Source organism: Megachile rotundata, chromosome 8, assembly GCF_050947335.1.
Source record: "Megachile rotundata isolate GNS110a chromosome 8, iyMegRotu1, whole genome shotgun sequence".
Classification (NCBI taxonomy): Eukaryota; Metazoa; Arthropoda; class Insecta; order Hymenoptera; family Megachilidae; genus Megachile; species Megachile rotundata.
This window is the reverse complement of record NC_134990.1, coordinates 3,868,895-3,886,822: the sequence shown is the minus strand read 5'-3', so window position 1 is coordinate 3,886,822 and position 17,928 is coordinate 3,868,895. Positions and strand designations below refer to the sequence as shown.

General features: G+C 32.2%; 1 protein-coding gene across 2 annotated transcripts in view; it reads left to right on the top strand.

The window, feature by feature from the left end:
• The first annotated feature begins 5,437 nt into the window (after positions 1–5,437).
• LOC100882678 (uncharacterized) overlaps positions 5,438–17,928 on the top strand; it is a 490,348-nt gene continuing 477,857 nt past the window's right edge. For both annotated transcript variants that reach the window (XM_076534887.1, XM_076534889.1), the window contains exon 1: positions 5,438–5,733. In XM_076534887.1, the coding sequence (XP_076391002.1) occupies positions 5,714–5,733 (20 nt within the window). In that variant the 5' untranslated portion in view covers positions 5,438–5,713. The remainder of the gene's footprint in view (positions 5,734–17,928) is intronic.

The window sequence follows — 17,928 nt, the reverse complement described above, 5'->3', positions numbered from 1 at the left end:
AACAACCCTGGGGCCTCAAGTTTCGCGGGGACTAGGAAACCTCGCGGAACGGGAAGAGGGCATTCGTCTACAGACCTTGGAAAGACATCCTTCTCTCGAGGAGGCTATTTCGCCCACGGAATCTGCTTATATAAAATATATAGTAGTTTTGAAACCGAACTCAGTTAGCGCTTCAATCATTTTCTACCTTGTCTTACAACATGTAAATTATTATTGAATTATCATTTATTAATGGATAAGAAATAACGAAATTAGTCCTTACTCACGTAATTAGAATAAATCGAAGTTATTCAATACATTTATTCGTTATCGTAAAAAAATAACAGATAAAATATGGAAAATTTTTCTCGTTAGATATTGTGATGATGAAAAAGAACAAATTTTCATTTTTGAAAAATTAAGTGACTTTTCCATTCAACAAATAAAAATTTGAATTTGAATAATTAACAAATTTAAATGTAACTCATCCATTAAACCGTAAATAATCACGATGAAAAAGCATCTCTGTCACCGGGTCGATCCACCGATCCTTACTGATAGTATAAATAAATCACCATACAGAAACTCTCAAGAAACGCTCAAGAAACTTCACTGTCATCTTTCATTATTAGTTTTCATTATCACTTTTCTCTGTCACTTTTTACTAATTTTCACTTGTGTGAATGTGAGTTCGACACGTAAATAGGACAAATGAAAACACGTGTGTTAGAAATTTAGAGTTTAGGTAGATGCATTGGACGAGAGTAAGCCATGTGCGTTTCGTCGGGGAGTTGTCCCGGTCGCAAGGGAAAGTTTATGAGGCTAGTATACAATGTATAGTTTTTAAGGGCCATGGTGACGTTGGTGTCCTCACGGCCAAGGTTTTGCCGAGGAGGCATTCTTGTGCAGTCTGTGATCGTGGCAATACATCACAGGAATAAACGAGACACCCAATAGTTAAATTGCATTTAATTCGTTATCTTTTCCTATCCCGCTCGTTCTTTCCTGATTTTTCTTACACGTGAACGAATATTCATAAATAATTTAAACTATCTTGAAAGCAAGAAAACACAATTTTCGGTTAAAAACAACGATACATACATTTTATTTGGACACGTTTCTTTCGACAATAAACGATGACTGTCAATCGACGCCGCAGTCGTTCAACAGATCATCGTTGCATGGCAAACGTTCGCGACGTATGCTTCGCGATCGAGAACGAAACCGCGATCCGTAGCCAGTCTAACAATGTCTTCTAATAAAATATGTAATATAATTTCGATTCCTCAATTCGGATACTTTATAATGAGAATATAGCGTATCGTTAAACATACATAATCTATGAATAATCGTTCACGCGTTTTCATTTGGTCCGTTTACCGGTCGTGCTTATGTTGTGCAATTATTAGAAAGAGACAGTGAAATAAATTGAAAGTTCATTGACCCTGCCAGGACTGTAAGATGTAAAAGGATGGAATAAAAGCGAAGGTGAGGTTTTCGTTAATGAATAGTGGGCGTTTTATAAGAAATACTGGATCTTTTACTGGAATCGTTTCACGGCAAATGCCAATACAAGAATGTCTCTCTAGACACGATCCCGTCTTGAGGACACCCCCATCAGCATGGTTGTTTATGGCACTTAGGCCCAGCAAAGTTTCCCTGTGGAAGGGGAATGCACTGACAATAAAATAATTTTTAGAAAAAAAATACACCGACTTCGAAATGCACTAAAAAGTATAAAATAATTTCTATTTCCTAATGAAGTAATTTCTATTTCATTCAATCATACAATTACGTAACAGATATGAATGAAACCTATTTACTCGTTAGGTAGTATATTAAATACATTTCAACCTTTTTGGAGGCGGCGCAAAATTAAAAGATTATTTTGAATATGTTATTTAATTTTGCGCCGCCTCCGAAAAGGTTGAAATGTATTTAATATAATACCTAACGAGTAAATAGGTTTCATTCATATCTGTTACGTAATTGTATGATTGAATGAAATAGAAATTACTTCATTAGGAAATAGAAATTATTTTATACTTTTTAGTGCATTTCGAAGTCGGTGTATTTTTTTTCTAAAAATTATTTTATTTCACACTTTTTATCGGCCGGCAAGACGTGTTTGTAGAAACAGTAGAAAATCGGCGACTGCATGTTGACTCATACACCACCAGAGACACGGAGGCATACGTAGTATTCAATATATTAGTAACAATAGTTTTTCGCTAATAACTCGAAAACTAAAGCTTCCCCTTAATTGTGGATAAGGAAAAAGTTGTTCAGAATCGTGTCCGTGATAACATATTAAAAGGACATGAAAATCGTCCAAAGTTGATTTCAAAACTTTTCAACAATTTTTCGCTAATATCTCGAAAACTAAACCTTTCCGCGAAATTTGTATATGAACAAAATTGTTCAGAATCATGTCCGTGATAAGATATTAAAAGCGCACTAAAATCGAGAAAACTTTATTTCAAAAGTTGCCGATTTTTTTGCAATAACAATACTTTGCAATTAAAAAATGAAAAATTTTTTGATAATGGTACCAATGGGGAGTTAGAACTTAACAGATGCAAAAGGTTTCGTTCCGATCGGTCCATCCAGCTAGGCGTAATCGGCGGGCACACATAGAAAAAAAAAAAAAAAAATATATATACTGATCGAATTGAGTAACCTCCTCCTTTTTCGAAGTCGGTTAAAAAGCACGTGGCCCGTGCCGACCGTTCGTCGATTTCCTATTTCCTTACAGGACATCAGCTGTTGATGCTCTGATCGGTGGATCTACCCGGTGGCACAAATATTTTTTATCGAAGCTAATTTCTTCATGAATCAATGGGTAAATTTTACTTAAGTAGTTTCTGTATTTTTAAAATTAAACGTACGCAGCTATTGATTTATTTCACTTCAATGAGGTACTGCATTAGATATTCCATTCCAGATCTATCTTATTTCGTAGACAAGGTTCTTATTCGTTTTGAAACGTGAATTTATTCGTTTGCTTCATTAGAATAGTTGACAAAATTAATTTTCATGAATTTATTCTTTTTTCTTTTCGAGGGCATAAAATAACTACAATATACTTGGTCTGGATAAACAACAACTAATTGGTTTATCTCTCATTTACGAATTACGAAGAACTTAATATTATTCTTAACTTCTTAATTCATTATTTGATGTAACTTTCACTCAATAGCTTCCTGTTATACCGACGCGGTATCGATATGTTCTTCACTAGCTATCCTCCTCTGCGTTAGAAACTTTTATCGTCAATTAAACCAGTAAATATAGTCCAAGTTATATCGTATTTGGTCTCATTTTAATCGGAAAAATGTCAAGAATTAATTGGTAAAAGTTTGATAGCGAAAAAGTCAAAAATAAAAAAGTTTTATATTTGCATTGATACTGTCTCACGGATACACTAAGGCGCGGATCACGTTACATTTCCCAGCGAGCGAACCACGGGCGTCTCGAGGGGTCTTCCCCCCAGTGGTGGGGATAACATTTTAGTTTATATCGTAAAGGACATTTTTGCGAATGTAGAATGAATACTGTAATACGTCGCACAGTGGCGAAAAACGGCGAAAACGCGGACAAAAGTCAAAAAATGAAAATCGCAATTCTTGAAATCCGTTTAATGGAATTAGTTTATAAGGAATCTGTGCATACTGTTTTCACAGTTTTAATGATTTTATTACTACTATTTCGAAGATATGAGCCTCCAAAGTTGAACATTTTTTAAAGTCAATTTTTCCGGGTAAAGTTTAACATAATGCTGTTCATTATTTTTTAAATATTATGTTCATCCACTATTATCGGCTGTTTATATGATACTTTAACATTATAATTATGTAGGTTGCACAACAAAATGTTTATTATTAACACTGATATGGAAAAACATATAAACCATAGTCATATTTAATGTTTGTGTAAGGTAAAAGTTGTGATCTTCACCTCGGTTCACCTACCAAATAGGCTTAAATGAAAGCTGGAAGCTTCCGGAACAAGAATCTGTAAAGATATCTTGCGGTAATTTGCGGTTTTCTGAGTTATTCACAATTATGTTCACGCGCGCGCCCTAGTATCATACGTAACAACAGCGGTTTCGAACGTTTTTCAATGTATGTCGTCGCTGATCGTTGCAAAAAGTCTTGTTTTGTAGGTGAGATTTCAATATCCACACCCATATATATATATATTACATATTAGATATTTAAACATTATTAAATAATTTAAAAAATAAAAATTTATTTGCAATTTCTGATAATAAAAAATGAATTTGCTAATGAAAAAAATATTATTATGATAGTTCAAACATTCAAGTTTAAAATGCAAAAAGATTGAATTAATTTCGATAAATAGTTTATGAGATAAAAATTCATACGTACTAGTTAACTAACCGTATTAGTTAACTAACAAATCAAAATTCGATTTTTAACACAAAAAACTAATTTGTAACACTAATATAATCATTTTATCGAAAAACATTTAAATAATTTATCTCAGAATCGAAGATATTAGTTTTGTCCACGTTTTCGCCGTTTTTCGCCACTGTGTGTCGAGAAAGTTCGAACTCCTCGAACAATCAACCTCGATATATTTATATACGCGCCGGATTCCCGGAATTTACCAGTCAGTTGTCAGTATTCTTGCAGAGTTCATTCAACCGTGCTAACGACGTCACTCATCTTCGCGTTATTGTAATCGGCTATTAGTTTAATAAAAACGAATGCAAGGGAATCAATCTCGTGGTGACTTACACCCTCTGATTCCGTTCCGAACCTTTCTCTCTACCATTCTTGCAATACGAACGCATCGGTCTCTATCCGGACCTGTCTCGACGTAACTCGATTTAACCGGAAAAATTAAAACTTTTCGGCAATCGATTCGCACAAAAGAAATCAAATTTTGTCAAATATTATACGAAAACTGTACATCTATAAAACTGTTAAAAAAATTGTTAATATTTTATATTTATTATAGATTTATAGAGATTAATAGAATTTGGCTGAATACGAGTTTGCAAACTTCTTTTCTTATAATGGTCATATTTATTGAAAAAACCAATTTTACGCAAAAGTTGCCTTTCAACTTTAGCGATATTTTGCGAATTGTCAATAACTACTCAACTCGTTTTCATGTTAAATTATTTTGTGGACTAGTCACAAATGAATAACAGAAATTGTTATTACATTACTATAACTACTTCCATTTAAAATATAAAATTAAAGAATAGAATATTATTTGTCAACAATTTTACGATCGCTATTTCATCGTTGAAAGTTAATTAAAATACTATTAAATTACCTTTTAATCTTATATTTTAAAGTACACTATCGTTCAGCCTAGGGATTTGGCCGCTTATGTGTATAAACACGTCTTGAAATCTTGAAGTCCTGAAAGTGTCAATCTCTTGACAGGCTTGAAACACTTGAAACAAAGCCCGTCTACGAGTTTCGCCTCATGGCAGCTGCGAGGGTGGTTTGTTCTTCCGTGTTTCTGTCCGGTGCAAGAAAACAAATTTGTATATTACGTTTTCTCGTAAACGTTTTCTTAAAAGATTTATCTGTATTTATTGAAAAATAAACATTTTCTCTGATTTCCAAAATTATATTATTCCAAAAATGTTCTGCGAAAATTTCAAGTTAATTTGATCAGAATTAAGGAAGTGATGCCAGTAAAGTGTGTTTTTGGAAGATTTGGAGCAATGATAATTATATGACTTATACAGATGCCACTTCCTGCGTATATGTAAGTAATAAATTCTATACAATTAACAAATGTACATACAGGGCTATGTAGAACCGCAATACTGAGAATAATAGCATTTTGCTTAAAATTCACAAAATTGAGAAACACTTACAGTGTGGTTTCCGCCACGAAAGAATTTTCTGTTTCGTAGAATATAGTTTCTTTAATCATTATGCTTATGAATCTGAAATGAATTAAGTTTGACGAAGTCTCTGAGAACTCTCTGCCAACAAAATATTTGGGAGACAGGAAATTAAAATCGACACAAATTAAAGTTTTGAAGATTACGATTGATGCAAAAAATGTAGCGTGTTATACTTCATATAAATATAACAAATTGCATTTTATTTTAAAGTAAAGTTAAGTTTAAATTTCAAAAGCTTCTTTCTCAAAATTGGTAATCAAACTACATCATATTAACTTGGTTCTCATAGATTCACTTTAAATATCTAAATATTTTTACTCTAAAAATCTAGTGTCCGGTCATAGCTTTCTGTTTTCGTTACGTCTTATTATACAGATAAGAAACGAATTTTTGCTAAAACTCGATATTTTAATTTTATTATACGTTAATGTCTGGAAATTGGATAACAGATGTATTATGAGTAAATTAAGTAGATAATGTCTAAATTATTAAATGCAGACCAAAAATCTATAATAGTCATGGAAAAATATTAAAAGTTCAAAAGCAACGTTTTTAGGAAATGGCTAATATTTTTTCTTCGCTTATATTTTCAAGTGAAAAAATTATTACACAGAATTAAAAGTATACTATACTGACTACCAAAACGTTTTCTGAATACGAAAGGCGCCTTAATATTTTAATTTCGTATGTAGTCAAAATCCTTTAACGGGGTACATATCATCCTCTGAAAATGTCATTTTTTGGATTTAAAATTATATTATTTTAAATCAAACAATTTCTTACATGTTCCAGTACATTTCAAGTAAATGCAGTGTAACTTTTATGTAATTATCTTGCTAATACTTAAGCTATTACATATTTCCTTTGATATACTACCACTGGCAATAAGTTGATTAAACGTAATACTGGTAACTTGCCTAAACGTAATATTATGAAGCTCCATAAAAACATGTCAGTATTTTATGCGCAAGACACTACGGTATAAGTATAAAACAAATGACAAAGTTAAATTGGTTTATCATGAAGTAAATATACAAAAAATGTTAATTAATATTTCATAAAAATCAGTGGATAAACTAAATGTTGTTTAGAACATTTAGCAAAATTATATACAGGGTGGCTCACCATATTTTGCCATCTAGATTGGCGTCATTATTATTACTCATAGCAAACAATGTTTCAGATGAAGTTGAATGGTTTTGAGAGGGGCATGTGCTGGTGGTATATTTTTTTTGTAGGTGGACGTGTAAAGGACATATGAAGGTCATTAATGGTTTTTTTAAATGGAATCATATATTTTTTATTGCATCAGCTGATACTCCTTCATATTCTTTACAAAAAAGTATTAATCTATTTGAGAAAATCATTAGTGTAGGAAATATTTTAATTTTTAACTGACTTCGAAAAAGGAGGAGGTTACTCAATTCGATCAGTATATATATATATATATGTATTTTTTTTTTTTCTATGTATGTTCGCCGATTACGCCTAGCTGGATGGACCGATCGGAACGAAACCTTTTGCATCTGGTAGGCTCTGACTCCCCATTGGTACCATTATCGAAAAATCTTATTATAGCTTTATCAGAGATCAGATTTAGATACGATCCAACATAAAGTACTAACCAGCGAGTTTCGTTTCGTTAAATTACAATTATCTATCACATATTGTTTAATTTGTCAAGTTCTATTATTTCTATTATTATTATTTCAAGATATATTTAGTTTCTTTGTTCTAATCAATCATTTATAATGTATATACTTTTCCTTATTTTGTTGTTATTGTTATTTGTTAGTTTCATTTTTATCGTCTTATTGAATAAATCTAATTGTTGAAAGATATTGACCTATGGATTTTACTCCTTAACCGCACACCACACGAATCCCACGATCTTTATTTGCGAAAACGAGTCGTTAGTGGGTAAAAGCCACTCTTTACCTTTCTAGCGCTTGTAACAAACTAAACTTAGGTTCCAGGGATGTTACAGATCCATTAGTTTACCCTTCTCAACGAATACACACCGGTGGTCGATAAAAGATTCCTGGATAAAAACGTATGGCTGTGCGGTTTGTGGTCAGGTTCCAATCCCGTCCAGCGTGCGCCACTGTATGTAACCTGTTCCACGAGAGAAGGAATTAACCCTTTCGCTACGGTGATTTTTTCTGAAAAATGCGATTATGGTCTTATTTATTATAATAAAAAGTCAGATATTCTTATTTATAAAAAACAAAGCTAATGCCTTTTTATATAGTTTTTTATCCTTCCTTTATGTACAAAGGATAATACAAATGACAAATGTTATAATACACCGTCATAACTCTTTTTTATAAAAATTGTTTAGTCGTTAGGAAAGAACTCTGTTGATAAAAAAGTGGGCGCCTATAGACGCTCTTAGTATCACAAACGTAAAATTTCTAAGCTCCTATAGGTGCCCACAGTAGCCACGGGGTTAACTGAACAGCATCTTTGTTCTTTTTTCGTATGCACTCTATGTATATTCTGTATTAATGTGCAGACGCAGTTGATGATGTTCATGAGTCCGAAAGTATACGTATCCAGTGGACAAACGTTTTGCAACTTTGAGTGTTCGTTGAATCAATCATGTTTCGTTTATTATTCGTTTATTATTATGCATGTTTATCTGCTTAATAAATGTAACAGGATTTATCTTAAACGCATATTTATTAAAACAAATTATAAAATTAATTGAAAGAGCCGTTTTTAGTGGAAATGTTCACAGTTAACTATTTAAACACAGCAGTAAATATCGAGATAAACAGAGAGTGCAATAAAACGGTGTGTTACCTTCAAACAGCTTTGACCTTTGCAAGGGAGGGTACAGCACTGTCAAACATGATTTCACAATTATACTAGTAAAAATATATAGCATTATATTCGACAATTCAATAATTAAAATGCTTTAAAAAACAGATCAGTCTATATGTTTTACGAGTAACAATGAACTGTGTACGTCGTTCATTAGATGAATGAAAGCAATTCCTATCAGTAAAATATATATGCCCGAAACTTTTACGTCTAAAATAGGTTGTATAATTTCAGTTAAAAGCTTTGATTTAATATAAATTGTTATATTATTAATTTATTATTACATTCTGTAAGTATACTAACAAAATTGAGTATAATATTGCTTTGATCTTTTAGAATTATCTATTTCTACTATTCCTTCATTTTTCGCACCATGTATATGAAGATAGACATAGGCTGTAGATGAGCATCACTTTGGTAATTAGCAAGTTCCGTAAGTTTGGTAATTAGGAAATGTAACTAACGCGAAATGCTAGTTCTTTGACAAGTACAATAGAGTCCCGTATAACGTCAGTTCTCAATGCAAATTTCTATAACGCTCCAAAAGATACATTAAAACTACTGTTTTTTCTGTAACACGATTCTTTATGCAACGTACCAAACAATGAACCACAAAAATTACCTACATTTAAAAATTAAATCAGCTTTAGTTAAGGATTACATTATTTTCTTTAATCGTATTTTACATAATTATCGTCTACATTAAATTATGATGTGATGATCATTTTTATTAAATTTCAATAAAATAAAAAGATATAACAATAAAAAGATTTGTTCAAACACATAAATGATATATTGTTTTCAATCAACAGAGCACACATATTTTAAAATGTTTATTAAACTATAGAACATACAAATTCTCCTAGTAATGATCATTTGTCAAATTAAATGCGTTATGCAAGACAAATTCAAGTAGTATACGGTTTTCTACAGGGTATCTTACAACTACAGTGTAGGTCCCGGAAATGAGGCGTAGCTGTCGTAATTCTGAACAAAATTTCCCTTTGCAAAAATGGGATTTGAAGATTCGTTCCTGAGTTATTAACAAAAAACACCAATCAGAACGCAAGAATTACGCGCGCCCAGACATGAGAGCGATAGGTTTGAGCTTGATGGCTGAGCTTGATCGTGAACAAGCATGTTTTCACCGTGATCGTATAATTACTAACAGAAAATCGTTACGTCAAAGTTAAATCAAATAATGAATAAAATAATCAAGAATAAAAACGAGTTATGCATTATTTACATACAGAGGACAAACCAATTATTTGTTATTAACTTGTACCGAGTGAATCGAATTTGTTTGATACTTCTATTCGTTATTCGAAAGAAATGAGCAATAAAATATCGAAAATTATTTTTATTTTTTGTCACAAAAATACAAAACAAAAAATTCGCAAGTTTCGAAGAAAAAATAACTTTTCTATTCATCAGAAAAGATTTTAAATCTAATAATTAACAAATTTATTAATGCTTGTCTACTTTAAATTAAAAAAAGCACGTAGAAATTATTTAAATTCGACTCACATATTGTTTAAACATAATCCAAATGTGAAAATGTGTCCCAGTGACTGGATCATTCCACCGGACCTAACCTTCTGTAAAAAAAGAGATACACCACATAACAGCTGATGTCATGGTTAGGTTAATGAACTCACTTTATTTTACGTTTCACTGTAACATTTTATTGTCACTGTTCATCACTTGCTTAATGTAATAACCCCAAAGCAAAAACGTAAGGAACGGCGTGAACGATTATTCATAAATAACTTCACCGATTTCTCATTTTTAACCGACTTCGAAAAAGGAGGAGGTTACTCAATTCGATCAGTATTTTTTTTTTTTTTTTTTCTATGTATGTTCGCCGATTACGCCTAGCTGGGTGGACCGATTGGAACGAAACCTTTTGCATCTGGTAGGTTCTGACTCCCCATTGGTACCATTATCAAAAAATTTTTCATTTTTTAATTGTAAAGGGTTGTTATTGCAAAAAAAACCGGCAACTTTTGAAATAAACTTTTTTCGACTTTAGTGCGCTTTTAATATCTTATCACGGACATGATTCTGAACAATTTTGTTCCTATATAAATTTCGCGGAAAGCTTTTGTTTTCGAGATATTAGCGAAAAATTGTTATTAACTTTTGAAATCAACTTTGAACGATTTTAATGTCCTCCGAAAATGTTGTTAGGGGCGTGGTTCTGGACAACTTTTTCCTCTTGCATAATTGACGGAAAGCTTTTGTTTTCGAGATATTAGCGAAAATTGTTGTTAACTTTTGAAACCAACTTCGAACGATTTTAATGTCCTTCTAATACGTTATTAGTGGCATGATTCTGAACGAGTTTTTCCTTATGCATAATTGACGGAAAACTCTAGTTTTCGTGATATTAGCGAAAAACTACTGTTATTAATATTAGTGGAACGCCCCGTGCTATGCACGGGAAAGCCAAGAAAGGGCAATTACAATGCACTGTACCAAAACACTAACTAAGCTTTACCGCTCTGACACGCGACTTACACAGCAAGATGAGTTCACGTTGAGGTTGGTGTATTATTCCCATTGCTTGGTACAGTCTCCGTATCGTTCTAAAAATGCATCAATTTGATTTGTTAGAAAATTTGTTGCGCAGGATCTGCTATTATTTTATGGATACTTTGACCCTTGCGCAGTCCTAAACCGTAAGAGATACACATGCGCAGTAAATTTTTGCAACGAAAGTTAACAAAGAACAAATAGATGAAGCACCCTCAATCATGATGTAATTAGTTTGTACTTGTCCCTGAAAGAGTGTCCCTTATTTTTTTGCTATGCATGTTCACCGGTTTTTTCCTAGGTGGCTGGTCCGATCGGAACAAAGCCTTTCGCATCTTGTAGAGTCTGACTCCCCATTGGTACCATTACCAAAAATTTTTTCATTTTTTAGTTGCAAAGGATTATTGTTGCAAAAAAGATTGAAAAACGAATATCCATGTTGTCTTTTACTTAATTATGCTCATGGCATTTACGCAGACGAACAAAAAAAAGCCCGGAAGAACTGTCTCACAGTATCCTATACAATTCTCCCCATTCCACTAAAAAGCGTGAAATAAAATAATTTTCAGAAAAAAAATACACCGACTTCGAAATGCACTAAAAAGTATAAAATAATTTCTATTTCCTAATGAAGTAATTTCTATTTCATTCAATCATACAATGACGTAACAGATATGAATGAAACCTATTTACTCGTTAGGTAGTATATTAAATACATTTCAACCTTTTCGGAGGCGGCACATAATTAAAAATACCTCAGTAAACGTTGCTGCCAATAACCAGTTGATTGTGGTATGACGTATTGGAAATTAATAAATCCTGAGAAGGAATACGAACCATTATAGATATAGCATTAAGCGAACCATTAGCGAATTTTTCGCTAATATCTCGAAAACAAAAGCTTTCCGCGAAATTTGTATAGGAACAAAATTGTTCAGAATCATGTCCGTGATAAGATATTAAAAGCGCACTAAAGTCGAAAAAAGTTTATTTCAAAAGTTGCCGGTTTTTTTGCAATAACAACACTTTGCAAATAAAAAATGAAAAATTTTTTGATAATGGTACCAATGGGGAGTCAGAACCTACCAGATGCAAAAGGTTCCGTTCCGATCGGTCTATGCAGCTAGGCGTAATCGGCGAACATACATAGAAAAACAAAAAAGTTGACGGTTTTTTTGCGATAACAACACTTTGCAATTAAAAAATGAAAAATTTTTTGATAATGGTACCAATGGGGAGTCGGCACCTTCCATATGCAAAAGGTTTCATTCCGATCGGTCCATCCAGCTAGGCGTAATGCGCGAACATACATAGAAAAAAAAAAAAAAAAAAAAATTACTGATCGAATTGAGTAACCTCCTCCTTTTTCGAAGTCGGTTAAAAACGAGCTATTAACAGTCCTACGAGTTACAAAAAAGAGCAACTACTACTGTGAACACTTAGAATAGCACAAAATAGATGCGTCATAAATCATTTTAAACCTACAAGAAGAATAAAAGAATATACATGTTTACGAGATCAAAAGAAAAAGAAACTAACTACCATAATTACATCAGAGTCGGGACTCTAAAACATTCACAGCAATCTTAAGTCTAATTGTAAGAAAAAGAATGACAACTTTAAGACGTTAAATGAGTCAAGCAACTTGTAGGTGTAGCGGAAAAGCGCTTATCATGTATATAATGTATATAGATTAGTTATAAGAAAATGTATTGTATATCGTACGCCGCACCTCGGGCAGGCAATGCCATAAAACACCCTTGGGCAAAACAACGCGCGCTGGTGATTGGTCGGACCCAGATGTCCGAAAGAATATAAATACCGGGAAAAGTCAGGGCCAAGGCAGTCTTTTCCTGGAAAGCAAACCTTAACCTTCGGAGCAGCCGGACCTCAGCGGACCAGGCTCTCCATACTTGCCAAATTTTCCAAAAGACTCATAGTTCCGAGCTGCCGGACCTCAGCGGACCAGGCACTCGAAACCCTGGGTTATCACGAACCAACCTCTGGGGCAGCCGGACCTTCGCGGACCAGGCTCTCCGGTTTTCCCTGAGAACATCCTTACCAACGTCTAAGCATCTTTACCTAGCTCTCTGCCTTAACCTTTGCCCGCGACGCGACGTGATTACGCGAGCGACGTTTGTATATTATAATCGAACGCGTTACATATTACATAGGTAATTTATTTAGAAAACTTGGTTCAACATTTATTATATGACAACCAATTTGAGATTTAGACTACGTTGAACCTAATTTCTGGACATGCCATTTTCACCAAAAACGAATATGGTATTCGTATTCAATATGACAAAACATATACTTACTAAAAGTTTCGGGCGACGGTATAAATCTATCTGTTTAAATCATAAAATGTATGTAAAATAATAACAGTTGTTCTTCCAAAAACAACATAAAACAACAACACAATACAGACAGTTAGGTAGACAAAAATGTTCATCTAAAAAGAATAGTAAGATAGTGTGGTACTGAACTATTAATAAAAAGACTAAAAAAATGTTTGTATAAACGGCAGACATTATTTTAATAAATGTGTTGTTTCAATAAAGGAAAAATTGAAAAAATAGTCTGCATTTAAATAGGAAACTGGTTAATGTAGAGTAATATTTCAGCGACAGGCAGACGTCTACACTATCTGAGATTAAAAATCATTGAAACCGGTAAAGTTCAATTTCTGAGTTCACTCGTGACATACATTGGTTTTCTACTGTCGTGCTCTGTTTTTAGAAGTAGAAGATAAATGTTGATCCGATACTGATGTAGACACCGTCATGGATTTGTAAATATGCACAAAAGTGTAACAGTGGCGATAGTTTTTCGCGAATATTGAAAATTAAAGCCGAGCAATGGTTTTAGCCAAATAACATGTAAACGCGGATTCCACGTTATTCCTTACGAAGAAGTGTGAAAAAATATTCAATAAAATCTTTTTTAACGCGTAATGTGTTCCACTACACTACACCCTAAACGTAAAAAGATTTTTAAATGATAATTACGAGTATTGAGCAGGACGTGACAGGATCTTCAAGATTCATAGATGTTACACTCTAAAAAAAACTATAATAAAGGTATCAAAAGTGAGGACCAATAATTAATTACGAATCTAAGGAGCTGAAAAGTTAGAAATGCCACTGAAGACACATGCTCTGAGAATAATTAAACGGACACAGCTAAGTATCTAATTACGTAGACAATGTTAGTAATTTTATAACTGAGAAACTGAAAATTTTTTCAATGAAGATTTAGTTGTATTTTTTTTATGCTAATAACATTCACGTGCTGTGTAAACATTGTTTATAAGCACAACACGCGTTTACGTCACTCGATCAAAAAACAATGTCATAACAGTAAAGGAACGCGGCGGATCTTCAAACTCGATTATATTTTTTTCTTATTTTTTCACAGAAAATTACGTGGTACCCATTTTACATGTTCTTCGAATTTTGTGGATACAAGGATACTGTTGGAAATAATTGTTTAAAATATTGAATTCCATAACACGTTTAAAAAACGTTGAAATGTGTGATACCGTCAACATATCTAAATAAGTACTGAAAATTATTATTGTTGCGTTATAATTCTTTTAGCTTTAGTAATTATCAGTAGTTTAAATAAAATTCTTAAATACCAATTTTTTTTAAATTAAAAAATTCTTTAAATACCAATAGGAAAATGTTGACAAAATGCTTATACATTTCAATGTTCTAAATACGTTGTTGTACAATGCGATAATAGATACATGCGAGACATGTACCTGCTAGTGACTGGCGGATGCTTTATGGATTGAAAGTCAAGGTTACGCTCGAAGCGAACTTAAAAAGGAGCTACATTTGTTGGCACAGACCCAACTGGAGTAACGATTATTTTTGTTACTTGTAGGGCAGCAGTGGAGGTCGCTGCGCCATTCTAAACGTGTACTACATCTGTGAAGCATATGTTGTTGAGGTATATCATTATTCTGTTCCATGGGTGACCGTGATCGAATTCGTTTTTTAACGACACTAGCTCTGAATAAATACTCGATTGTATAATAATTATACAGAAAAGGTCACATGTCACCGATTTCAGTGAAAAGTCACTGACAGTATATTTCAAAAGGAATACCTATATTGTCAAGATCGTCATTTTTAACTACCTACTTTCTATATAAACTGCTATTAGGCTTTAATTTCTGAGATATTCATCAAATATGATTCTTCACATAAAAAATGTTTTCAATGTCTTAATTATTTACAAAAGGATGTACACTTTACTGATTTCGATGACGTTTAAATACGTAGCCAAGGTCAAAATTCTGAATAACTTTACATACATATGTAATCACCATTCGACCTTAGGTTTTCAAGTCTAGTTCAAGCTCTCATACTTTTGCCAGTAAAGATGCAAATGTGTTTTAAAAACTGTTTATAGTATAACATTTTTATATTATTTTTAAGTATTTGTTTTTATGTTCACGAAAAAATATACAGGTTTGGACTACGCATAAATTATAGGTAAAAAATTTCAGTTAAAATAGTACACATAACACAATACATTTTATTGCTATATGTATACCCGCTATACCATTGATTTAATTTTTTTAATATTTCTAATGTAATATATTTAAGTATACTAACTTTAACATATCATCGTTCTTATTTAATCTTGTCATTTATGGTATAGTAGTATACCGGGTGATTAATTTAAAGGTAGCTATTGAAATACATATCACGTTCAATTAGTATGATAATAATAAATTCAATATTATAGTAATAATATTGTATATTTATACACAACTTGAATAATATCAGAGAACAATTACATTATAGAAAATTTTTATGGCCAGTTCACCTTTTTCAGAGTTTTCAAAGTCAGTGATGCTTTTTTTATAAATACGTGTATACCTTCCTCTTATACAGAGTGGTTATAATTCAAGTATATTCAAAAATGTACTTTTAAGTGATTTTTGACTCCCAAAATTAAATTAAATATCGAATTATATCTTATTACAAAAAACTTGTTTGAAAAAATACATCAGTGATGTTAGAAACTTCCAAAAATTACCTTAATACAAAAATATACTTTATATCGTTTTCATTCTTTGATACCATTCAAATTACATAATAAATACTTTTCGTATTGTCATTTCATGTCATATCGTGTCATTTAAAATGAATGTGTATTTGAAATTTAAAATACCTACTGTAAACAAGAATGAGATGTAGAGTTTTTAAAGTTTTTAACGGATCTAGTGATTTTGAAGTCTCAAACGGTTAAACGTGTTTGAAACTATCGAAAATGATATAAACATAATTATTTTTTATTTGACGATTGTCCTTAATGACGATCAATTATTGTCATCAACGATGAGTGTAGAGCTTTTAACATGAATCCAGTCAATTCTGTTGGCCAAACTTGTCAAGAACGATACCACAACACGGTTTTCTATCGGTTCAACGACGATCGACGTCGATAACGACACGCTTCCGTCGTAAAATCACCGCCAAAATTTATATTGCAAATTTAGGGTATCTCGACCCTGAAAATTACAAGTCAATAGACTCAAAATTGCAGCCTTCAGCGTGGTATAGACAAAAAACAGACAAACGAACAAAACGATCGGGTCTCCGCAGGAATCTCAGTACGTTCGATAAAATAATTTTCTTTTATAATTCTATCAGACACACAAATTACAATATACGAACAGCCAACTTAAGTGAATAACTCTGTATTAATCATAGGTGTAATTTCCAGAGTCGTAATCAGCACATTTAAGAACACTGTATTTGCTTTTCTCTTCCTTTGATGTTAGCTCTTACCCATGAAATAAAAGCACGAGTATGCTTTGTAGTACTCCAACTACGTCAACCTTATTTCAAATTAGTAACATGTCATTGAAACCTAGAAGTTCATATCGCATTTCGTACTCTGGAAATGTTCATAGAACTGATACATGAAGTTAATATGCAAATGAATAGGTTGTATAATTTACTCTAAAGTTTTGATGTATTTCAATCGTGATTGCAACGGTTGAATATTTACTGGAAAACTTTTGCAAATTAACGTTTCGTTCTTTTGTAGATCGAATTGAAAATGTCTTTATCATTCGTTCGCAAATGTCATTGATTAGTAAGTTTTTGATCCTTATACACATACATATAATGTTACGAATTAGATAAGGTTAGTTGATTGCAAGACATTTTGATATTCCAAATTACCAACAATATTCTGAATATACCACACTTTCTCTAATTTAGAAACTTAAAGATTCAGAAGTCCAGTAATTAAAAAATTTGTAAATTTAGAAATCAATGATTTGAAAATTTGTAAATTTAGAAATCCAATTATTTGAAACTTTGGAGATTTAGAAATTGGAAAATTGAAAAATTGAAAAATGGAAAAATTGAACAATTGAACAATTGAACAATTGAAAAATTGAAAAATTGAAAAATTGAACAATTGAAAAATTGAAAAATTGAAAAATTGTGAAATTTAGGAATTCAAATATTTACAACTTAGCTGTCCATCAAAGCCTATAAATGCAGATCACTTTGCATGCAGTTGCAATGTATCTTCACGGGTGCAGTTATTCATCATTACTTAAATGGTGTTTCCTGTTGTGGAAATTTTAACCTTGAACAGACCATCATTTATTTTGTGTTCAACTTGGACTGAAAGACCCATTAAAAGGATAC